Source organism: Telopea speciosissima, chromosome 11 (assembly GCF_018873765.1).
Source record: "Telopea speciosissima isolate NSW1024214 ecotype Mountain lineage chromosome 11, Tspe_v1, whole genome shotgun sequence".
Classification (NCBI taxonomy): domain Eukaryota; kingdom Viridiplantae; phylum Streptophyta; class Magnoliopsida; order Proteales; family Proteaceae; genus Telopea; species Telopea speciosissima.
The window spans coordinates 10,585,199-10,600,902 of record NC_057926.1 but is presented as its reverse complement, the minus strand read 5'-3'; the positions used below and the strand labels follow the sequence as shown (position 1 = coordinate 10,600,902).

The 15,704-nt window shown below is 39.4% G+C and overlaps 1 protein-coding gene across 1 annotated transcript; it reads left to right on the top strand.

Annotated features, from left to right (window-relative positions):
• The first annotated feature begins 8,513 nt into the window (after positions 1–8,513).
• LOC122644560 (serine carboxypeptidase 24-like) lies at positions 8,514–15,638 on the top strand. The gene is made up of 9 exons (XM_043837936.1): positions 8,514–8,763; positions 12,185–12,292; positions 12,854–12,949; positions 13,055–13,147; positions 13,293–13,378; positions 13,621–14,021; positions 14,126–14,221; positions 14,850–14,955; positions 15,256–15,638. The coding sequence occupies exons 1-9, from the start codon at positions 8,514–8,516 to the stop codon at positions 15,397–15,399; spliced, it is 1,380 nt and encodes a 459-aa protein (XP_043693871.1). The 3' UTR covers positions 15,400–15,638.
• Positions 15,639–15,704: the final 66 nt, after the last annotated feature.

Below are 15,704 nucleotides of genomic sequence, written 5' to 3'. Positions count from 1 at the left end.
CCATTACCCAACCCCTTTTAAAATCCAAAATAGAAGAAGGAAGAAGCTTCAATAGCTTACCTACCCCCAAGATGAGAGAGCTCCACGATTTATGGCCCAAGAGATGGGGTCTCCACCTTCCTCCAAGCCTCTTCACCTTCCTCTTCCTCTTTCTCTCCTCTTTCTCTCCTCCACGATTTAGGGTAGAAGAGAATGATGAAGGAGAAGTAATGTTCTCTCTCTCCCTCTTGGACTCATTTATAATAAATGGGTATTTGGGTACCTCTAGTCAAATGGGTCATGAGGCTTAATGGGTCAACCCATTAGTCCTATGTGGGTAAGTGGATGGAATAACCCATCATTGGGTCAATAGGTTAAATGGGCCTGCCCACAACTTTAATTAGGGAAAAGCCCATTCATAGATGGGTTCATATGAGATGGGTATAAGTCCGCAATGTACTTCCCAAAGGTAAGTGGGTCCCGAACTTAAAATATTCTCTTCTCTCATGAAATAGCTCGAACGGTTCAGGCCTGGACCCGCACTTCGAGGTCACCAAGGGAAGAATAAATAATAAGACTTGAGGCTAGAACTTACTTTTCCCCTGTCATGATTTATCACCCATGACCCCGAATAGCTTCGCCACGGCAATGCTAAGCTCATCACTGAACGAATTATCCAACTGGGGTGACGGTCCAGGATGCTCTCTCCTGAACTCCTCGCTTCCCGGGCTGGTACTTGGAGGGTAGTCGACGAAGTCGCCGTCAACGAACTTTCCCCACTGGCGGTTGAGGAATCTTTCCTCCACAGGCAAACCCGTACTGTGGTTAACGATTTTGTAGCTAGGTTTGACCATCATGGAGAACAGGTCACCAACATACATGGCAGCGGTATCTACACATCACGAGAAGAAATAATATTTAATTATATCCCGGGGTACGGGTATAACACATCATGTCCTTGACATTGGCTATCCAAGAGCTCGACCAAAAATCTGACGAATCTGTTTCACAGTTTCTCCAACGGGCTAAATCGATTTTCGGAGGACTTAAACGCTGCTGGCCATCCCCTTCGTCCAGGAGAGTTCAATCTCCATATTTATCGTGGTTTGAAGGTTGAGTTTAAAGATATGGTCTCTTCGCTGCTTACGCGAACCACTTTGATTTCGTACGATGAACTTCACTCTATGCTGCTCAGTCATGAGTTCATCCATGGTTCGAAGCTCTCCAAGCTTTCACTTGCTGAATCACATGCTTCGGTTGCTTCTCCATCGGCCAACTATGTGCAACGCTCTTCTATAGGTACTGATTCAAAGTCCTCCCAATTTGGTCGTGGCAGCGGCTCTTCTTCTTGTAGTCGCGGCAATCGTGGCAGGCCTGGTTGTGGTGCTCGCTCACAGGGAAATAGGTTGTGGTGCCACTGGTGTAATCGTGACACTCACGACACCAGCACCTGCAATTCTAAACCCAAACCACCTGGCCCCCCTTTTTCCCCCCACCGACCTCCACATCAATTCCATTATAACCCCCCTCCTCTCCTGCAGTGCACTACACCCATTACCCTTATCATCATAACCCACCACTTCTTCCTACCCCATCTTATCCACCCAATCCTTCCCTTACCTGGTACCCAGACACCGGTGCGACCCACCACGTGACACCTGACCTTCATTCCCTTTCATCTTATGACACATATACAGGTTCTGACTCGCTATAGGTTGGCAATGGTAAGAGTGTTCCTATTTCTCATGTTGGGTTTACTAATATTTCTTCCCCTACTTCCAATCGTAAATTTCTTTTGTCTAATGTTCTGCATGTTCCCAATATTTCTAAACCTCTTATTTCTGTTCATCAATTTGCCAAGGATAATGATGTCTTTTTTGAATTTCACCCTTCCTATTTTTTTGTGAAGGATCGGAGAACCAGACTTACCCTCCTGTCCGGACCGAATGACGGTGGCCTCTACACAATCTCTTCTTCTCTGTGCCCGCCTCCTGCCGCCTACATCACCTCCCGCACTACCATCAATGGATGGCATAATCGGCTCGGTCATCCCCATTCCCAACTTCTTCACCACATTGTTCATGATCATCAGTTGCCTTGCACTTCCACTCGGCTTCCCTCTTTGTGTACTGCCTGTCAACTTGGAAAGGCGTGTCGTCAATCTTTAGGAGAGACGTTCTCTCGTAGTTTATTTCCGTTGGATTTAATTTACAGTGATGTTTGGGGTCCATCCCCCACTCCCTCCCCCGATGGTCACCGTTACTTTGTAATTTTCGTTGATGATTTTTCTAAATTTATATGGTTTTTCCCAATGACTCGAAAATCTGAAGTGTTCTCTTTATTTCTTCGTTTTCAGAAATTGGTTGAACGGCTATTTACTCGTAAAATTAAATCTGTTCAAACCGACTGGGGGGTGAATTTCGCACTCTCCCCAAATTTTTCTTAGAGATTGGCATTTCCCATCTCCTCTCTGCTCCTCACACCCATGAGCAACAGGGCGCCGCTGAACGTCGCCATCGTCACATTATGGAAACCAATCTTTCACTTCTTGCACATAGCTCCATTTCCCGTCTTCCATGCATGTACTAAGCATGTTGAGATTGCTAAACCCAACATGAGAAATAGGAACGCTCTTACCATTGCCAACCTATAGCGAGTCAGAACCTGTATATGTGTCATAAGATAAAAGGGAATGAAGGTATGGTATCACGAGCAGTTTAAGCTCCAACGAGCCTTCTCCCTCCTCTTTTTAATTAATTATTTTTTTCTGGGCATTACGCTGCTGTGTTTTCTTCTCTCATGGGGGACCCTACTGATACAGTTTCTTCTTCTCCAACAGGAGATCATGGCCTCCTCCCTGCTGGTTCTCCTTCCTTACCTCAACATGCTTGGTACGCTCACTTCATTCATGAGCGTGTTGCACAGAAAAGTCTCCAGGTTCAATTTATTTCCACACTTGACCAGATTGTTGATACATTGACCAAGGCCCTTCCTAAAGGTCGCTTCCAGTTTATGTGGGACAAGCTAAAGATCCGTTGCTTCGGCTCTTCCTCTTGAGGGGGTGTATTGACCAATATAGTCGTTCCTATTCTAGGATCACTATATTGGTCTTCTAATCACACTCTATCACGTCTTCTTCATGTTATACATTCCCATGTGATAATGGACTCTTCCATTATCGCATGTGAGACCTACTCTAACTCCAACTCTTTGTATTATAAATATACTTGCTGTAATCGGTTCTATTTGAATTAATGGACACAAACACCTATTATAATAGATGTGTACATGATCTTGATTTAAGTATAACTTGTCTGTCTGAGGCACTTTCCATCTTAATAAGGAATGATGCCTCTGGTATGACATACTACAGGATGTTATCTCTATATTTCTACTAAATATAAGCTCCTTTTAACCAAAAACAACGCAATAGTAAAACAGTTCAACTACATCCAACTCAACCATCACCAGGTCTTCCATCACGCAAGTAGTTAAGAGTTTTATTTATTAAAGGAGTTCAGTATTTAAGAGTTTTAATTGTTGAAGGACTTGTAGTTAGAGTTTTATTTGTAATTAAAGTTCAGTAATTAAAGGAGTTTAGTTTTAGGAGTCTTTACTTAAGTGCGTCTTTGGTTGTAGAAAACAGATTTCCTACTTTTGATATCAACAAATTCTTTTCTAAGGATTTTATTGTTTATTCTGAACCTAGAAGAGTTTGAAAGAAACCTTGAAGAGTTTCCTCCAACGATCTTGAAGAATCATAAGTTCGACTTAGTTCGGTGTATTATTTTCTGGTTTGCATAATCTCTATTGCATCTCTGTTATCCAACGATCCTTGCCTCAACCGAGGCCTACATTAGGGACAGATGGTAGAGATTTTTGAAGTTGGTATTTAACCTCAATGAGGTAGATTTGTTGGAAAGGACCAAGACTTCACAATTAAGACATCATGAGTTCAACTTTAGCAACTTGAGGTCTGTCTCTTTTTTTTTGGTAACTACTTGAGGTCTGTCTACCTATCATAAAAATGTTGATTATTATTGGGCTGATCAAGTTGTTTAATGACAAAATAGAGCCAAGCCCAGTCCATCTTGAGCATGAAGGTTTGGGCTGAAATATCTCAGCCAACCTCTGGCCAGGCTTGAGCTGAGCTTTAGGGACCCTGGGCTAGGCTTTGGTTTTCAAAAACCCGACCCAGCCAGGGTCTATTGCACTTTTTTTTTTTTTTTTGGGTTAAAAAAGTTTGTCCGGTAGTATGGCCTAGGTGAGCACTCCCATAAGTTTATTTCTCTCCTCCCCAAATGAAAAGACACCTATGTCTCCTTGTTTTGAGAAGGAGAGAAATAAACACATGGGAGTGTTGTCGTAGGCCACTCCCAGATAGAAAATTACTTTCCTTTTACTTCTTTTTTTTTTTTTTTTTATAATGGGAAATAGGTTTGTTATCTAAGAAAGTAGTTGTCATCTTCAAAATTCTAGTAAGAGATATCGAATTCAATTAATCACAAGTTTAGCTTCGATAGGAGAAATAAAATCTCAACAACACTAGCTAAATTATATTAAACCCAACTTGAGGGAACTAAGCTTATTTAATTAGCCCAATCCCAATCCAACCTTCTACCGAAAAAAAAACAAAATCCCAACCCAACCCAACCTGAACTAGCTAACACACATGAAATCGGAAAATTATCTCCTCAGGTTCTCTGCCCGGTACAGTTCTCTACTGCCTCTAATAAGAGGGGGGTGGATCCCACCCGGGCAAGGGATAAGGTAGTTATTTCCACCTCCCTATGAGAGGAACTGGACAAACTATATCGGGCAGAGAACCTGAGAGCATGGTTCGTGATCTCGGTATCTACTGGATCGGATCAGATCGACCAATATGGATCGGGATCGCCCAAACTCAGACAAATATGATACTTCTGTTCGTATTTTCTTATTAAAAAAAGCTATTTTTTACATTTTTACCCCTATCCGTACAGCTGGATCAGATTGATATTAGGATCAATCTCGACCGATACCAATCTGATCCAATCAAAATCAGCCGATCCGATCTAATACGAAACCTCAAACTATGCCTGAGAGGATAAAGATCCCTTGAAATCACAGGTTATATATATATATATATATATATATATATATATATATACTTACTTAATTGTCAAATTCTACTTGCCGACATGGAAGTATATACCATTGACAAAAGGAAAACTACTAAGATGCTTCCTTCCTTGATAGATAAATCATTGAGAAAAGTGTCCTATACCCCTCCTCTAATAAAGGAGATCCCAAGATTCCTAGCTAACTTTTCCCCTTACATTAACCACTTGAGCCCTGGAAATTAATGCCTAAAAAAAAAAAAAAAACAGAACCCTTTATTGGTTTCATCAAAGATGTCTAGACCTCTCTTCTTTATCTTTGTTTTTGGGTTCTAGACTTTAATACATTCAAACCCAAAGCCTCCCCTTTATCCAACTAAAAAAAAAAAAAAAAGTTTGTTTTGACTCTTCTGGTGGTTACCAGATTAAGAGTCATATAGGTCATATCTAGGCTGTCTATAACCCCAAAAAGAGGTGATCCATCTGCTTTTTGTTCTTATTCAAGCTTGAAAACTGAAGCCCCTTGAGCCTTGAGGTAACGCATTTTGTTTCTTCTTGCCGGTTCAAAGTTCTCCATTAATTATAGCTTAAATTTTTAGCTTAATCTTCAAATAAAGCCAAATCCAACCAAGAAATGCGTAATTAAAGTACATATCTTGACTGATTTAAGTAAATTTGTCAACTTCCTCTTACCTACTTACATTGAATAATTACATATATATATATAGCAAATGTTAATATTTCTAGAGAAATCTCCTCTCTCTCTCTCTCCTTTAAATGCCAACCCTCATCAATGTTTATGTTCTTGTTTGAATGAAGACAAGAGAAAACTTAGCCAAAGAAGCTTTTTTATTTATATTTATATATAAAGGTTGGTGTCAATTTGGATCTTCTACTGTCGAGCTGCCCGATAGATTGCTAAGACACAACAAAGCGTTAAATGATTGCCTTATCTCCATTCAAACAAGGCGTTCAGGCAAAGGTAAGACAGTCATTCTCTATCTTACTATGTCTTGACAGTAAGGTCCTACCGGACAGCTTGGCAGTAGAGGATCAGGGTCCGTAGCCGTAGGTGCAGTGATGGTTGGTTTGCCATATTTATGTCTCTGGTGAAACTTGAGTAAAAAGGTAGTAGAGTAGGTTCTGGTGTCTCTTTGTAGTTGTTAAAACTTTGAAAGCTTAAAAGGGTTAGTTCCTGCTCTGGTTCCATTAGTTTTCTGATGAGGGCATTCATGCTTGCACTGGGACCCACACATTAGATTATTGTGGAAACTTTCATGCACATGGGTTTCTGTAGATATCGAAAGTACTATTGGGATAGAACAATAGAAGGAAACAAAGCAAAGCAAATCACAAGAATCATGGAGAAAAATTATCCCCCTCAATACTGGGGGCGGTGCTATGCGTATTGTGCGGCGCAGCATTGCCCATATGTGCACAGTGGGAGGTGTTGCGTCGCACAATGCGCACAGCACCAACCCACCCCCGTACTGGGGCAATAACGATCAGACTCATGGACAGATCTGATCAAACAGTTGAAAAGCAAGAATCCAAGAATGATTTAATAAGTGGGTCCCACTCACATCAAAATGATCTGACGGCCCAACACATCCAATCATCAATGGGACCTTTCATTCATTGTTTTTGAGTACGTATACTGAATTCAACTCCATTACTGGTTTCCCATTAGAAAGGCATTCCCTGATGAGTAGCTAAGTCCCTCCTTTCTTTCCCATCAGCTTCAACTAACCATGCATGCTGTCTTCTCTTTACTGTTCAATCATCACCACCACACACTGTTAAGAGTCTGTAGTTGGTTAGAAGAGAAGGACAGTGTGGGTTAGGGCTAAGCGAGTAAGTTTATTAGGGTAGGTGTGATAGATTGGAGAAATGGGAAATAGGTCATGAAAACCTTGCTTACACAGCAGCTTTAGTCAAGAAAGTAATTAAACCCTTATTATGAATAAAAGGCTAATTAATTAATAAGAGATAAGGAGGCTTTAAAACAGGTCAACTACCTCTTAACCTCTCAATCATAAAAGACTCTAATAATAATAAAGGTGAATTACACATCACCCCTAGTTTTCAAACGAATCTTGGATCATCCCCTGATTTTTGAAAAAACTCAAATCAACCCCAGGTTTAGAGCCCAATATGACAAATTAGTCCCTACCGTTAATTTTATGCTATTAAGTGATGATGTCGGCTAGTTACATAAATTTAAATCCCTAAACTACCCTTGACCAATGTTGAAGATGAAGGAAAGGTAGTATTGTAAATTTAATTCTAATGTTTTAGTATAAGGGTAAAATAGTTCTTTCATACCAATAACTAATAGTAGACTAACACCGTTACTGTAGAGGGGGTGATCTGAGTTTCGTTTGAAAACCACGGGATGACGTGTAATGTACCCTAATATTAATAATAAATAAATAAAAAATTCTTATTTGGTGGTGTTTCCTACGCCTTCTCATAGGGCATCGTGAAATGACGCCTATACCCAGGCATGCTCGGCCTATACGCTTGTGTAGAGACCATGCAACTTAATAATAATAAGGGAAGTAGTTTTCTGTATGGGAGTGTGGCCTACGCTAGCACTCCCATGTGTCTATCTCTCTTCTTCTTAAAACAAGGGGGCAGAGGTGTCTTTGCACATGGGGAGGAGGAGATAGACTCATGGGAGTGCTGGCGTAGGCCACACTTCCGGACAGAGAACTTTTTTCCTAATAATAATCTCATACACCGAGAGAGAGAGAGAGAGAGAGAGAGAGATGAGCTAATAGCAAAGACAGAGAAGGGGATGATAAGGATTTGAATGGAGGGTTTTTGAGGCATTTTGAGCTAATAGCAAAGACAGAGAAGGGGATGATAAGGATTTGAATGGAGGGTGTTTGAGTGGCATTCCTTCCATAAAAAATTTTCAGTCATCATCATTATCTCATCAGACCTCATCCATTTTCTTATAGTTTGCTGGAATCCGTATTGCAGTCTCTCCTTGGTCACATCCCTCCGTTCATCATCACCCTTCTTGTCTCTCTCTTCTCTTATGTAGGACCACACCCCCACAAGCCAGGGAAGCCAACCTCAGTACCCCACCCACACAAACCAACAAACAAAGAGAGAAAGAGAGAGAGAGTCTTGTTATGCATTTATGCACCTCCATTGGGTTTCCTAACTCAGTTCTGTCCTAGCCTTTAATTGCCTTTCAGACCCTGAAATTTTCTTTCTCTTTCTCTGGGGAGAGAGAGAGAGAGAGAGAGAGATTTTGGTCAAAACCTGCTGCAAGCCATAGCTAATAATGCAAGTGTCAACGTTCGACTTGAAGGCAGTTTGTGATACATCTCTTATGTATTAAAGTCTCCCCAACTCCATAGTCTGATAAGGGAGAGAGGGAGGGAGAGCGAGAGAGGTCTTAAGATGGAGGAGAGGTTGTCCATGATCTTATTGATGATGATGATATGTTTAGTTGGAATCAGTAGCAGTAGCAGTAGCAGTGGTGGTGCTACACAGGATCAACAAGTGGTGGATCAAATCTCAGCCCTTCCAGGACAACCACCGGTGACATTTTCGCAGTTTTCCGGTTACATTACTGTGAACAAGACACACGGACGAGCTCTCTTTTATTGGTTTATAGAAGCCACTACTCATTCTGAAAAGAAGCCTCTTGTGCTTTGGCTTAATGGAGGTCAGTTTGCTTTCTTGCTTTTGCCATTAGCTTCTCTCCTAAATTCTTTTTTTTTACTTATAAACTCATTTCTACTTATTTAATTATCTCGATCCTCTCAGATCTTCTTCTTTTTCTTTTTTAAATCTCTCTCTCAACCTAAAAACCAAGCATATTGGCTTAATGGTTAGGTTTCTCACCATTGAAGCATGATTTCAGAAAATCTCTTTATTACAAAATCTATAAAAAAAAAAAGAAAAAAAAAATAGATTATAATTATTAGAGTTTTAAAAGGGGTGTTCTGAGTTATAATCCAATTGAGGTTTAGGAGAGTGAACCCTTTTTGTATGAGTCCTTATTTTAATTGGCTTTTGACCTTCGAGGTTTAAAGATGTGTTCATTGGTTCCAAACTGAGGAGGAAATTGTTTCTCTCCACTCACAATGAATTCATCGCAGGGCACGAGAGGACGAGAAAGGGTATCAGGAGGGTATTTTGATATATACTAAAATCTAAGAATGATGAGTGAACTGGCCACTATGAGTGAAGGGAAACTTTGACCTTAACTGAAAAAAAAAATATACCCAATGCACGAGGTTCTCCAGCCATTGCAGGATCAGGAGAGAGGGTCATAATGTACCAGTCTTATCCCTTCTTAATTATATAAAAAAAACTGTATCCATAATTATATTAAAAAAAATTAGTTTAAACCCCTGATTTTTTCATAGGTTCCCATGCACGTGTCATATAAAATCCACGTATCCTGCTCGATCTTCTCTATCCAGAAACTTAAGATATTATTCAAAAGTCAAACATAAAAATGGAAGAAAAGATTCTCTTTAAGAGGGAGATAAAGGTACACATCTTTACATCTCTGTGCCTCTTTGTGTTCTATAACAAACAAACACCTCTCTCTCTCTCTCACTCTCTCTCTCTGTGTATCAATATCAGTATCAACAGCTGAGAAAGAGTAAGATGTAACCTTCAAACCTCGCTGGGTACTCGTGATATTCTTCTGTCTCTTTTGTTTCTTTATTCTCTCAAACGTTACATATTGTGTCTTTATTCTTTCCCACCTGAGTGAAAGATTATATTCTCTCTTTTCTTTCTTTGCAATCCCAAAACCATACAAAGTTTTTAGAGAAAATCTGTAAAAGTTTTTGTCATCGACAAGAACTGCTAACAACTTTACAGACTCTTCTTTTCCTGTTTGTCGTAACAAAAGATGCTCACTTTCTAAAACTCTTCTAAGTCTTCTTGTCTCTTCTCTTTCTTTCTTTTCTTTGGTCTCTTGGTTAGCAGTTGAAATCATGTACAGCTAGAATGGATAAAAAAGGGTCAAAAGGTACATAGGAGGGAATATGACTTGACACAATAGGTATAGAAAACGGACCTGCCTCTACTTCAACAGTTGTAGGAGCCGGAGAATCCAGCCCAACCAAAACAGGGGGTTTGATCATTTCACAAGGGGGCCCACCTGTTAAATGACCTGGCTCTCTTCTAACCGTGGTGGGGATTCAGCCTAGCAAAAACAGGGGGATTTGGTCATTTCCTAGGGGGTTCCACCTGTGAAATGATCTGGCTTTCCTCCGATCGTGGCGAGAGCTGGAGGATCCAACCCAACAAAAATAGGGGGGTTTTGATCATTTAACAGGGGGCCTACCTGTTAAATGACCTATTTCTCCTCCAGTCGTGGCAGAACTGGAAGATCTAGCCCAACAAAAACAAAAGGGGGTTTGATCATTTCACAAGGGAGGGGGCTCACCTATGAAATGATCTGGCTCTCGATCTAGCTAGCCCAACAAAAACAAGAGGGATTTGATCATTTCAGAGGGAAGAGCCGAATTGATAGAAAACAGTAATTTTTTGTTTTTTTCAAGAAAGATGGTAATAGGAGGGGAGGGGGGAAATAATGGAAAAGTCATTGTCTTGTTATGTCCTTATAATTTGGGGTTAACATCTGAGCTCAATCGAAGTGGTTTTGCAGAAGAGACATTTGAATTATTTGGAGAAGATTATAGATGACCTCATTTTGCATACCCACGTGAAGGAAAAGGTTGTGAATTAGAAATTTGGAAACTTTGATTCCTCATTTCTCTGTCCAAGCCAGGCTGGAGTTGGACTGACCTATATTTATATACCCCAGTGGGTGAATGACAAGTAGTGAAGGTCTATAAACCAGATCCTTATCACCCTTCACAAATCATTGGTGTGGGTCATGTCTCATTTACACATACACCGGTAGAGGTGGGGCTGGTTATGTCCTTGGACCAGTGAATGGCACTGTCTGGTCTGAACTACAACTACTATTGAAGGCAATTGCTAGTACAGTTGGTTGGTACTGTATTAGCTTGTTTGTGGATACCATCTAGGTTCCCTGCTTCCCTGTTCTATGGTCTTGTAACATAGGACCAGTTTAATTACTTCCGTGGGTTGAGGAATGGTATTGGATTAGTCGATTCGTATCAGTAGAGATCGATGACGATTCCTAGCCACTTCTGTATTGGTGGATCGGTACATATGCTTTAATGGCTGCTTTAGGGATGACAATGGGGAAGGTATTACCTATAATCAACTCTTGTAAATTATTGGAAAATTAATCATGGTATTTTCTTATTAATACCCCTAAGGTGTCAATATATTTGTAACTTTATTTTTTATTTGTTATTTTATTCTTAAAAGTTATTGAATCCAGTATACTTAATGTAGGGGTTAAGATAAATAATTTTAAAAAAGTTTAAAGTTAATTATTTAATGAAACATTTAATGCAATTCCAATGTGAAATGACAAATTTAGTTTTGTTGAAAAAACTAAATTAAATGCTTTTGAGAATAAAACAAAATTCAATTAAATGAAGATGTCAAGTTCTAAACACACTTATGAAAGTGTCATTGAGACGTTCTCATTAATCATAATCGACTTGATTTAAAAAATATACAAGAGGTTCACTACATTTACAATGTAACTTGGACAATATCTTACTAGTTGTGGGTTTTCAAATACCATAAGTGACAAGCCAACCCTCATCCAAGAAAGGTGATCATATTCCCATTCCCATGCCTTACATAGTATGGAGTTTTTGACAAATAAATATTACCTTATGGGAAGTAGTTTTTTGTCAGGGAGTATGGTCTACTACGGCAGCACTCCCATGTGTTTATCTCTCTCCTTCTCAAAATAAGAGAGCAAAGTTGTCTTTTCATATAGGGGAGAAAGATAGACTCATGGGAGTGCAGGCGTTGGCCACACTCTCGGACAGAGTTCTTTTTACCTTAACTTTATGTAGAAGAGTTATTAGAATTTGGCTCTCTATATATCTCGTGGTATATTCTTCTATTTCATCTTCTTGTATTTGAAACTTTTCTCCATCTTAAGTTTAACAAGTTCAATTCATTCCTTAGAATATAAATGTTGTTTATGGGATAAAAACTGGAAATTGCAGGTCCCGGTTGTTCATCGATAGCATACGGGGCATCAGAAGAAATCGGGCCATTCAGGATCAATAAAACCGGTTCATCTCTTTACCTCAACAAATATTCATGGAACAAAGGTATAAGAATTACATATTAATCTCCATCATATTTAGTTCACAACTGTAAGACTATTATAAATATGTTTTGCACTAACAAAACAATCTGCACCCAATTAAAAAAAAATTCATTCAATGAATCAATTTTTTTCTACATACTGAGTGCAACTAAAGGCAATGAATCAGTAAATATAATTGTGTATAATGCATCAAATTGAACCACAGAAGGTAGGTTCTGGTTGAATCATGGGCAAAGCCCCTAGGGGGAGAGGGTAAAGTAAAAAAAAATGGGAAAGGAAGGGAAGGTTTTCCAGCTTTTCAATGGTTTTCATGAACACTGGAATGGGTTTCTTCTCCAGCTTTGGTTTATTTTTTTACCCGGCGATCAGACCGCAGGGTGCTGCTCCGGTTCAGTCAGTTAGTCCAATCCACTTTTGGAATCAAAACCACTGCTCTATCTTTTTTCTAACACTAGGAGAGAATGTGAATTCACATCCTCCTTATATGTTTTATGATTATATATCCCAAACTCTCTACTAATGTTTGCTTTCATTCTCCTATATATATATCCTTTTGTTTCAGAGGCAAACATTCTCTTTCTTGAATCACCTGCCGGTGTGGGTTTCTCATATACAAATACAAGTTCAGATTTATTGGACTCTGGGGATGAACGCACTGGTAATCGCGTGATCGATAGCTCTGCAACTTGTTGCTGTTGTTCTTGTTGTCATTATTAGTATTATTAACATCTAACATGTAATTATTAATGATTCCACATTGCAGCTCAGGATGCTTTGATTTTTATGATAAGATGGATATCAAGGTTTCCACAGTACAAATATAGAGACTTCTATATTTCTGGGGAAAGCTATGCAGGTAAATAACAGTAAGTGAATTGCATAACACTGTTTTAATAGACCAAAAATAATTGTATAAAAAAAATTGTCACCCTTAAGTCTTTAACCACTCAATTTAAGCAATATTGAGAGCTATAACCAATGATCTAAATGTGTTTTTGTAGGACATTATGTCCCCCAATTAGCGAAGAAAATCCACGATTACAATAAAGCTTCTTCCAAGCCCTTCATCAACCTTAAAGGATTCATTGTAAGTTTAAATGCTTCAAACAGCTTCAATAAGACCTTATTATAACTAGTAGCATCAAAGTTCAGAGTCACTGAGTCAACTCTGTTACTCTATTATTTTGATTGTTGAGCTTAAACTACAAATCTGTTCAAACTCATCCAAATTCATGGCAGGATAAAATTTTTTGGTGTTGAACACCTGAATACCCAATTGGGTACATGAAGAACATATTGGAATTAAGAATTTTAACTGAAAATATACAGGTGGGGAATGCTGTAACAGATAACTACCATGACAATATTGGAACAGTGACATTCTGGTGGAGCCACTCCATGATATCAGATAGGACCTATCATTCGATCCTCTCCTTATGCAACTTCACATTGCCGAATTATTCTTCATCGTGCAATGATGCTATCAATTATGCCATCAACCAAGAGTTTGGAAATATCGATCAATACAGTATCTATACACCAACATGTACAGTTGTATCTAATAATGAGACACAATCGGTTAGGCTCAAGAACACACTCCTGCATCGCCGTAGATATGGATACGATCCATGTACGGAGAATTACGCAGAGAAATACTATAACAGACCTGAAGTTCAAAGAGCTATGCATGCCAATTCTACAGGCATTCCTTATAAGTGGACAGCTTGCAGGTCTCTTTTTCACAATGAAAATTTCATGCATGGTCTTTCTATTCTATTGAAGTTCTTATATATTGTGGTAGTGGTTTTGAATATAAATAGTTTGTGGTTGCCAGTGATGTTCTGATCAAGAATTGGACAGACAGCCAGTTTTCGATGTTGCCCACTTACAGGGAATTGATTGCAGCAGGTCTAAGAATCTGGGTTTTCAGGTAACTCACTCATCAAATCCTCTAGCCTCTCTCTCTCTCTCTCTCTGAACTTAAAGAGTAAATTCTAAACATTAAAATCTTAGGTGATCACATCAGTTGGTTTTTTTTACAGTTTTCAATCATGAATTTATCCTTTTGATCCGTAGAAGGTGATGGTAGTTGGACCAAGTTGTCTGTATTAATTTTGCTTCTCAAAACAAGAAATGGACTGCATTGGGACAGAGATTAGATTGTAAGACACTAAATCTTAGGTTATCACTGTACAACATATCTCATCAGTCATTACATCAGGTGGGGTTTCACAGTTATCAATCAGTGAATCAATCAATCATTTCATCCATTGAAGGAAGAACTGATGCGATGGTGTCACTATAGGTTTTCAATCTTTGATTAATTCATGGTCAAGGTTATGACATAAAGTGAGTTCCCCCCCCCCCCCCCCCAAAAGTGTCCATATTAGGACCTGGAAGAAAATGCTTCCAAACGTCTCTTCATTAGGTAAACCACTCATGTCTCAACAAGTCAACAAGTCAACAAGTCAACAAGAAGTAACAACACCCCCCACCCCAAGCCCACAAAAAAAATCTTGATTTTTTCTCACTCATTTGATGATAAAATATTGGTGCAGTGGAGACACAGATTCAGTGGTTCCAGTCACTGCAACTAGATTCTCCCTCAACCATCTCAATCTCACTGTGAAGACTAGGTGGTATCCATGGAATTCAGGTGGCCAGGTACAATGTAACACCTATTTGGATCCTCTACTGCCGAGCTGCCCAGCAGGACCGTGCTGCGTAGACCCAGCAAGGCAGGAATTGACTGCCTTGCCCTGCCCAAGCGCCTTGCCCGAGTGGGGGTAAGACGGTCATTACTTGCCTTGCTGTGTCTAAGCAGCACGGTCCTGCCGAGCAGCTCCGCAGTAGAGGATCAGATCTCATCTAACACACCATCAGTAATTGCAATTCCAATTTTGTTGGGGCCATAAGGAGAATTTTCTGCTAATAAATTATGTTTGTTCCCTGTTCCCTATATAGGTTGGAGGATGGACTGAGGTCTATGAAGGTCTAACCTTTGCCACAGTAAGAGGAGCTGGTCATGAAGTTCCACTCTTCCAGCCCAAGCGGGGATTTACCCTTTTCCGCTCTTTCTTGGCTGGAGAAGAATTACCCAAATCTTAATACACCTACCAAAAGAGGAATAACAACACATCTACAAAGTAATCATTTATCTTGGAGGCAGTTGAATTTGTTTGAGCTGTTATTGATCATTCAGCACAAAATCCCTACAATCATGGGCACTGTGCTGCTAGATTTAGGTTTTGTTTATTTCATTTAAGCTACGTTTTTAAGTTTCACATGTTTGAAAACATTGCCATCCATTCTTCAAGTATAATAAGCTTTCAGCTGTAAAATGTATCCAAAAAAATATAAATATATATTTTACATCAGTCTTGTTTATACATTTCAAGTTTTTAATGAAGTTC

What these genes read in the sequence shown, in the direction of transcription:
- LOC122644560 (XM_043837936.1), top strand. Translation starts at nt 8,514, where the DNA reads ATGATCTTATTGATGATGATGATATGTTTAGTTGGAATCAGTAGCAGT. An exon ending in CAAATATTCATGGAACAAAG is followed by an intron (nt 12,293 to 12,853) that starts GTATAAGAATTA and finishes CTTTTGTTTCAG; the next exon opens with AGGCAAACATTCTCTTTCTT. An exon ending in TCAACCTTAAAGGATTCATT is followed by an intron (nt 13,379 to 13,620) that starts GTAAGTTTAAAT and finishes GAAAATATACAG; the next exon opens with GTGGGGAATGCTGTAACAGA.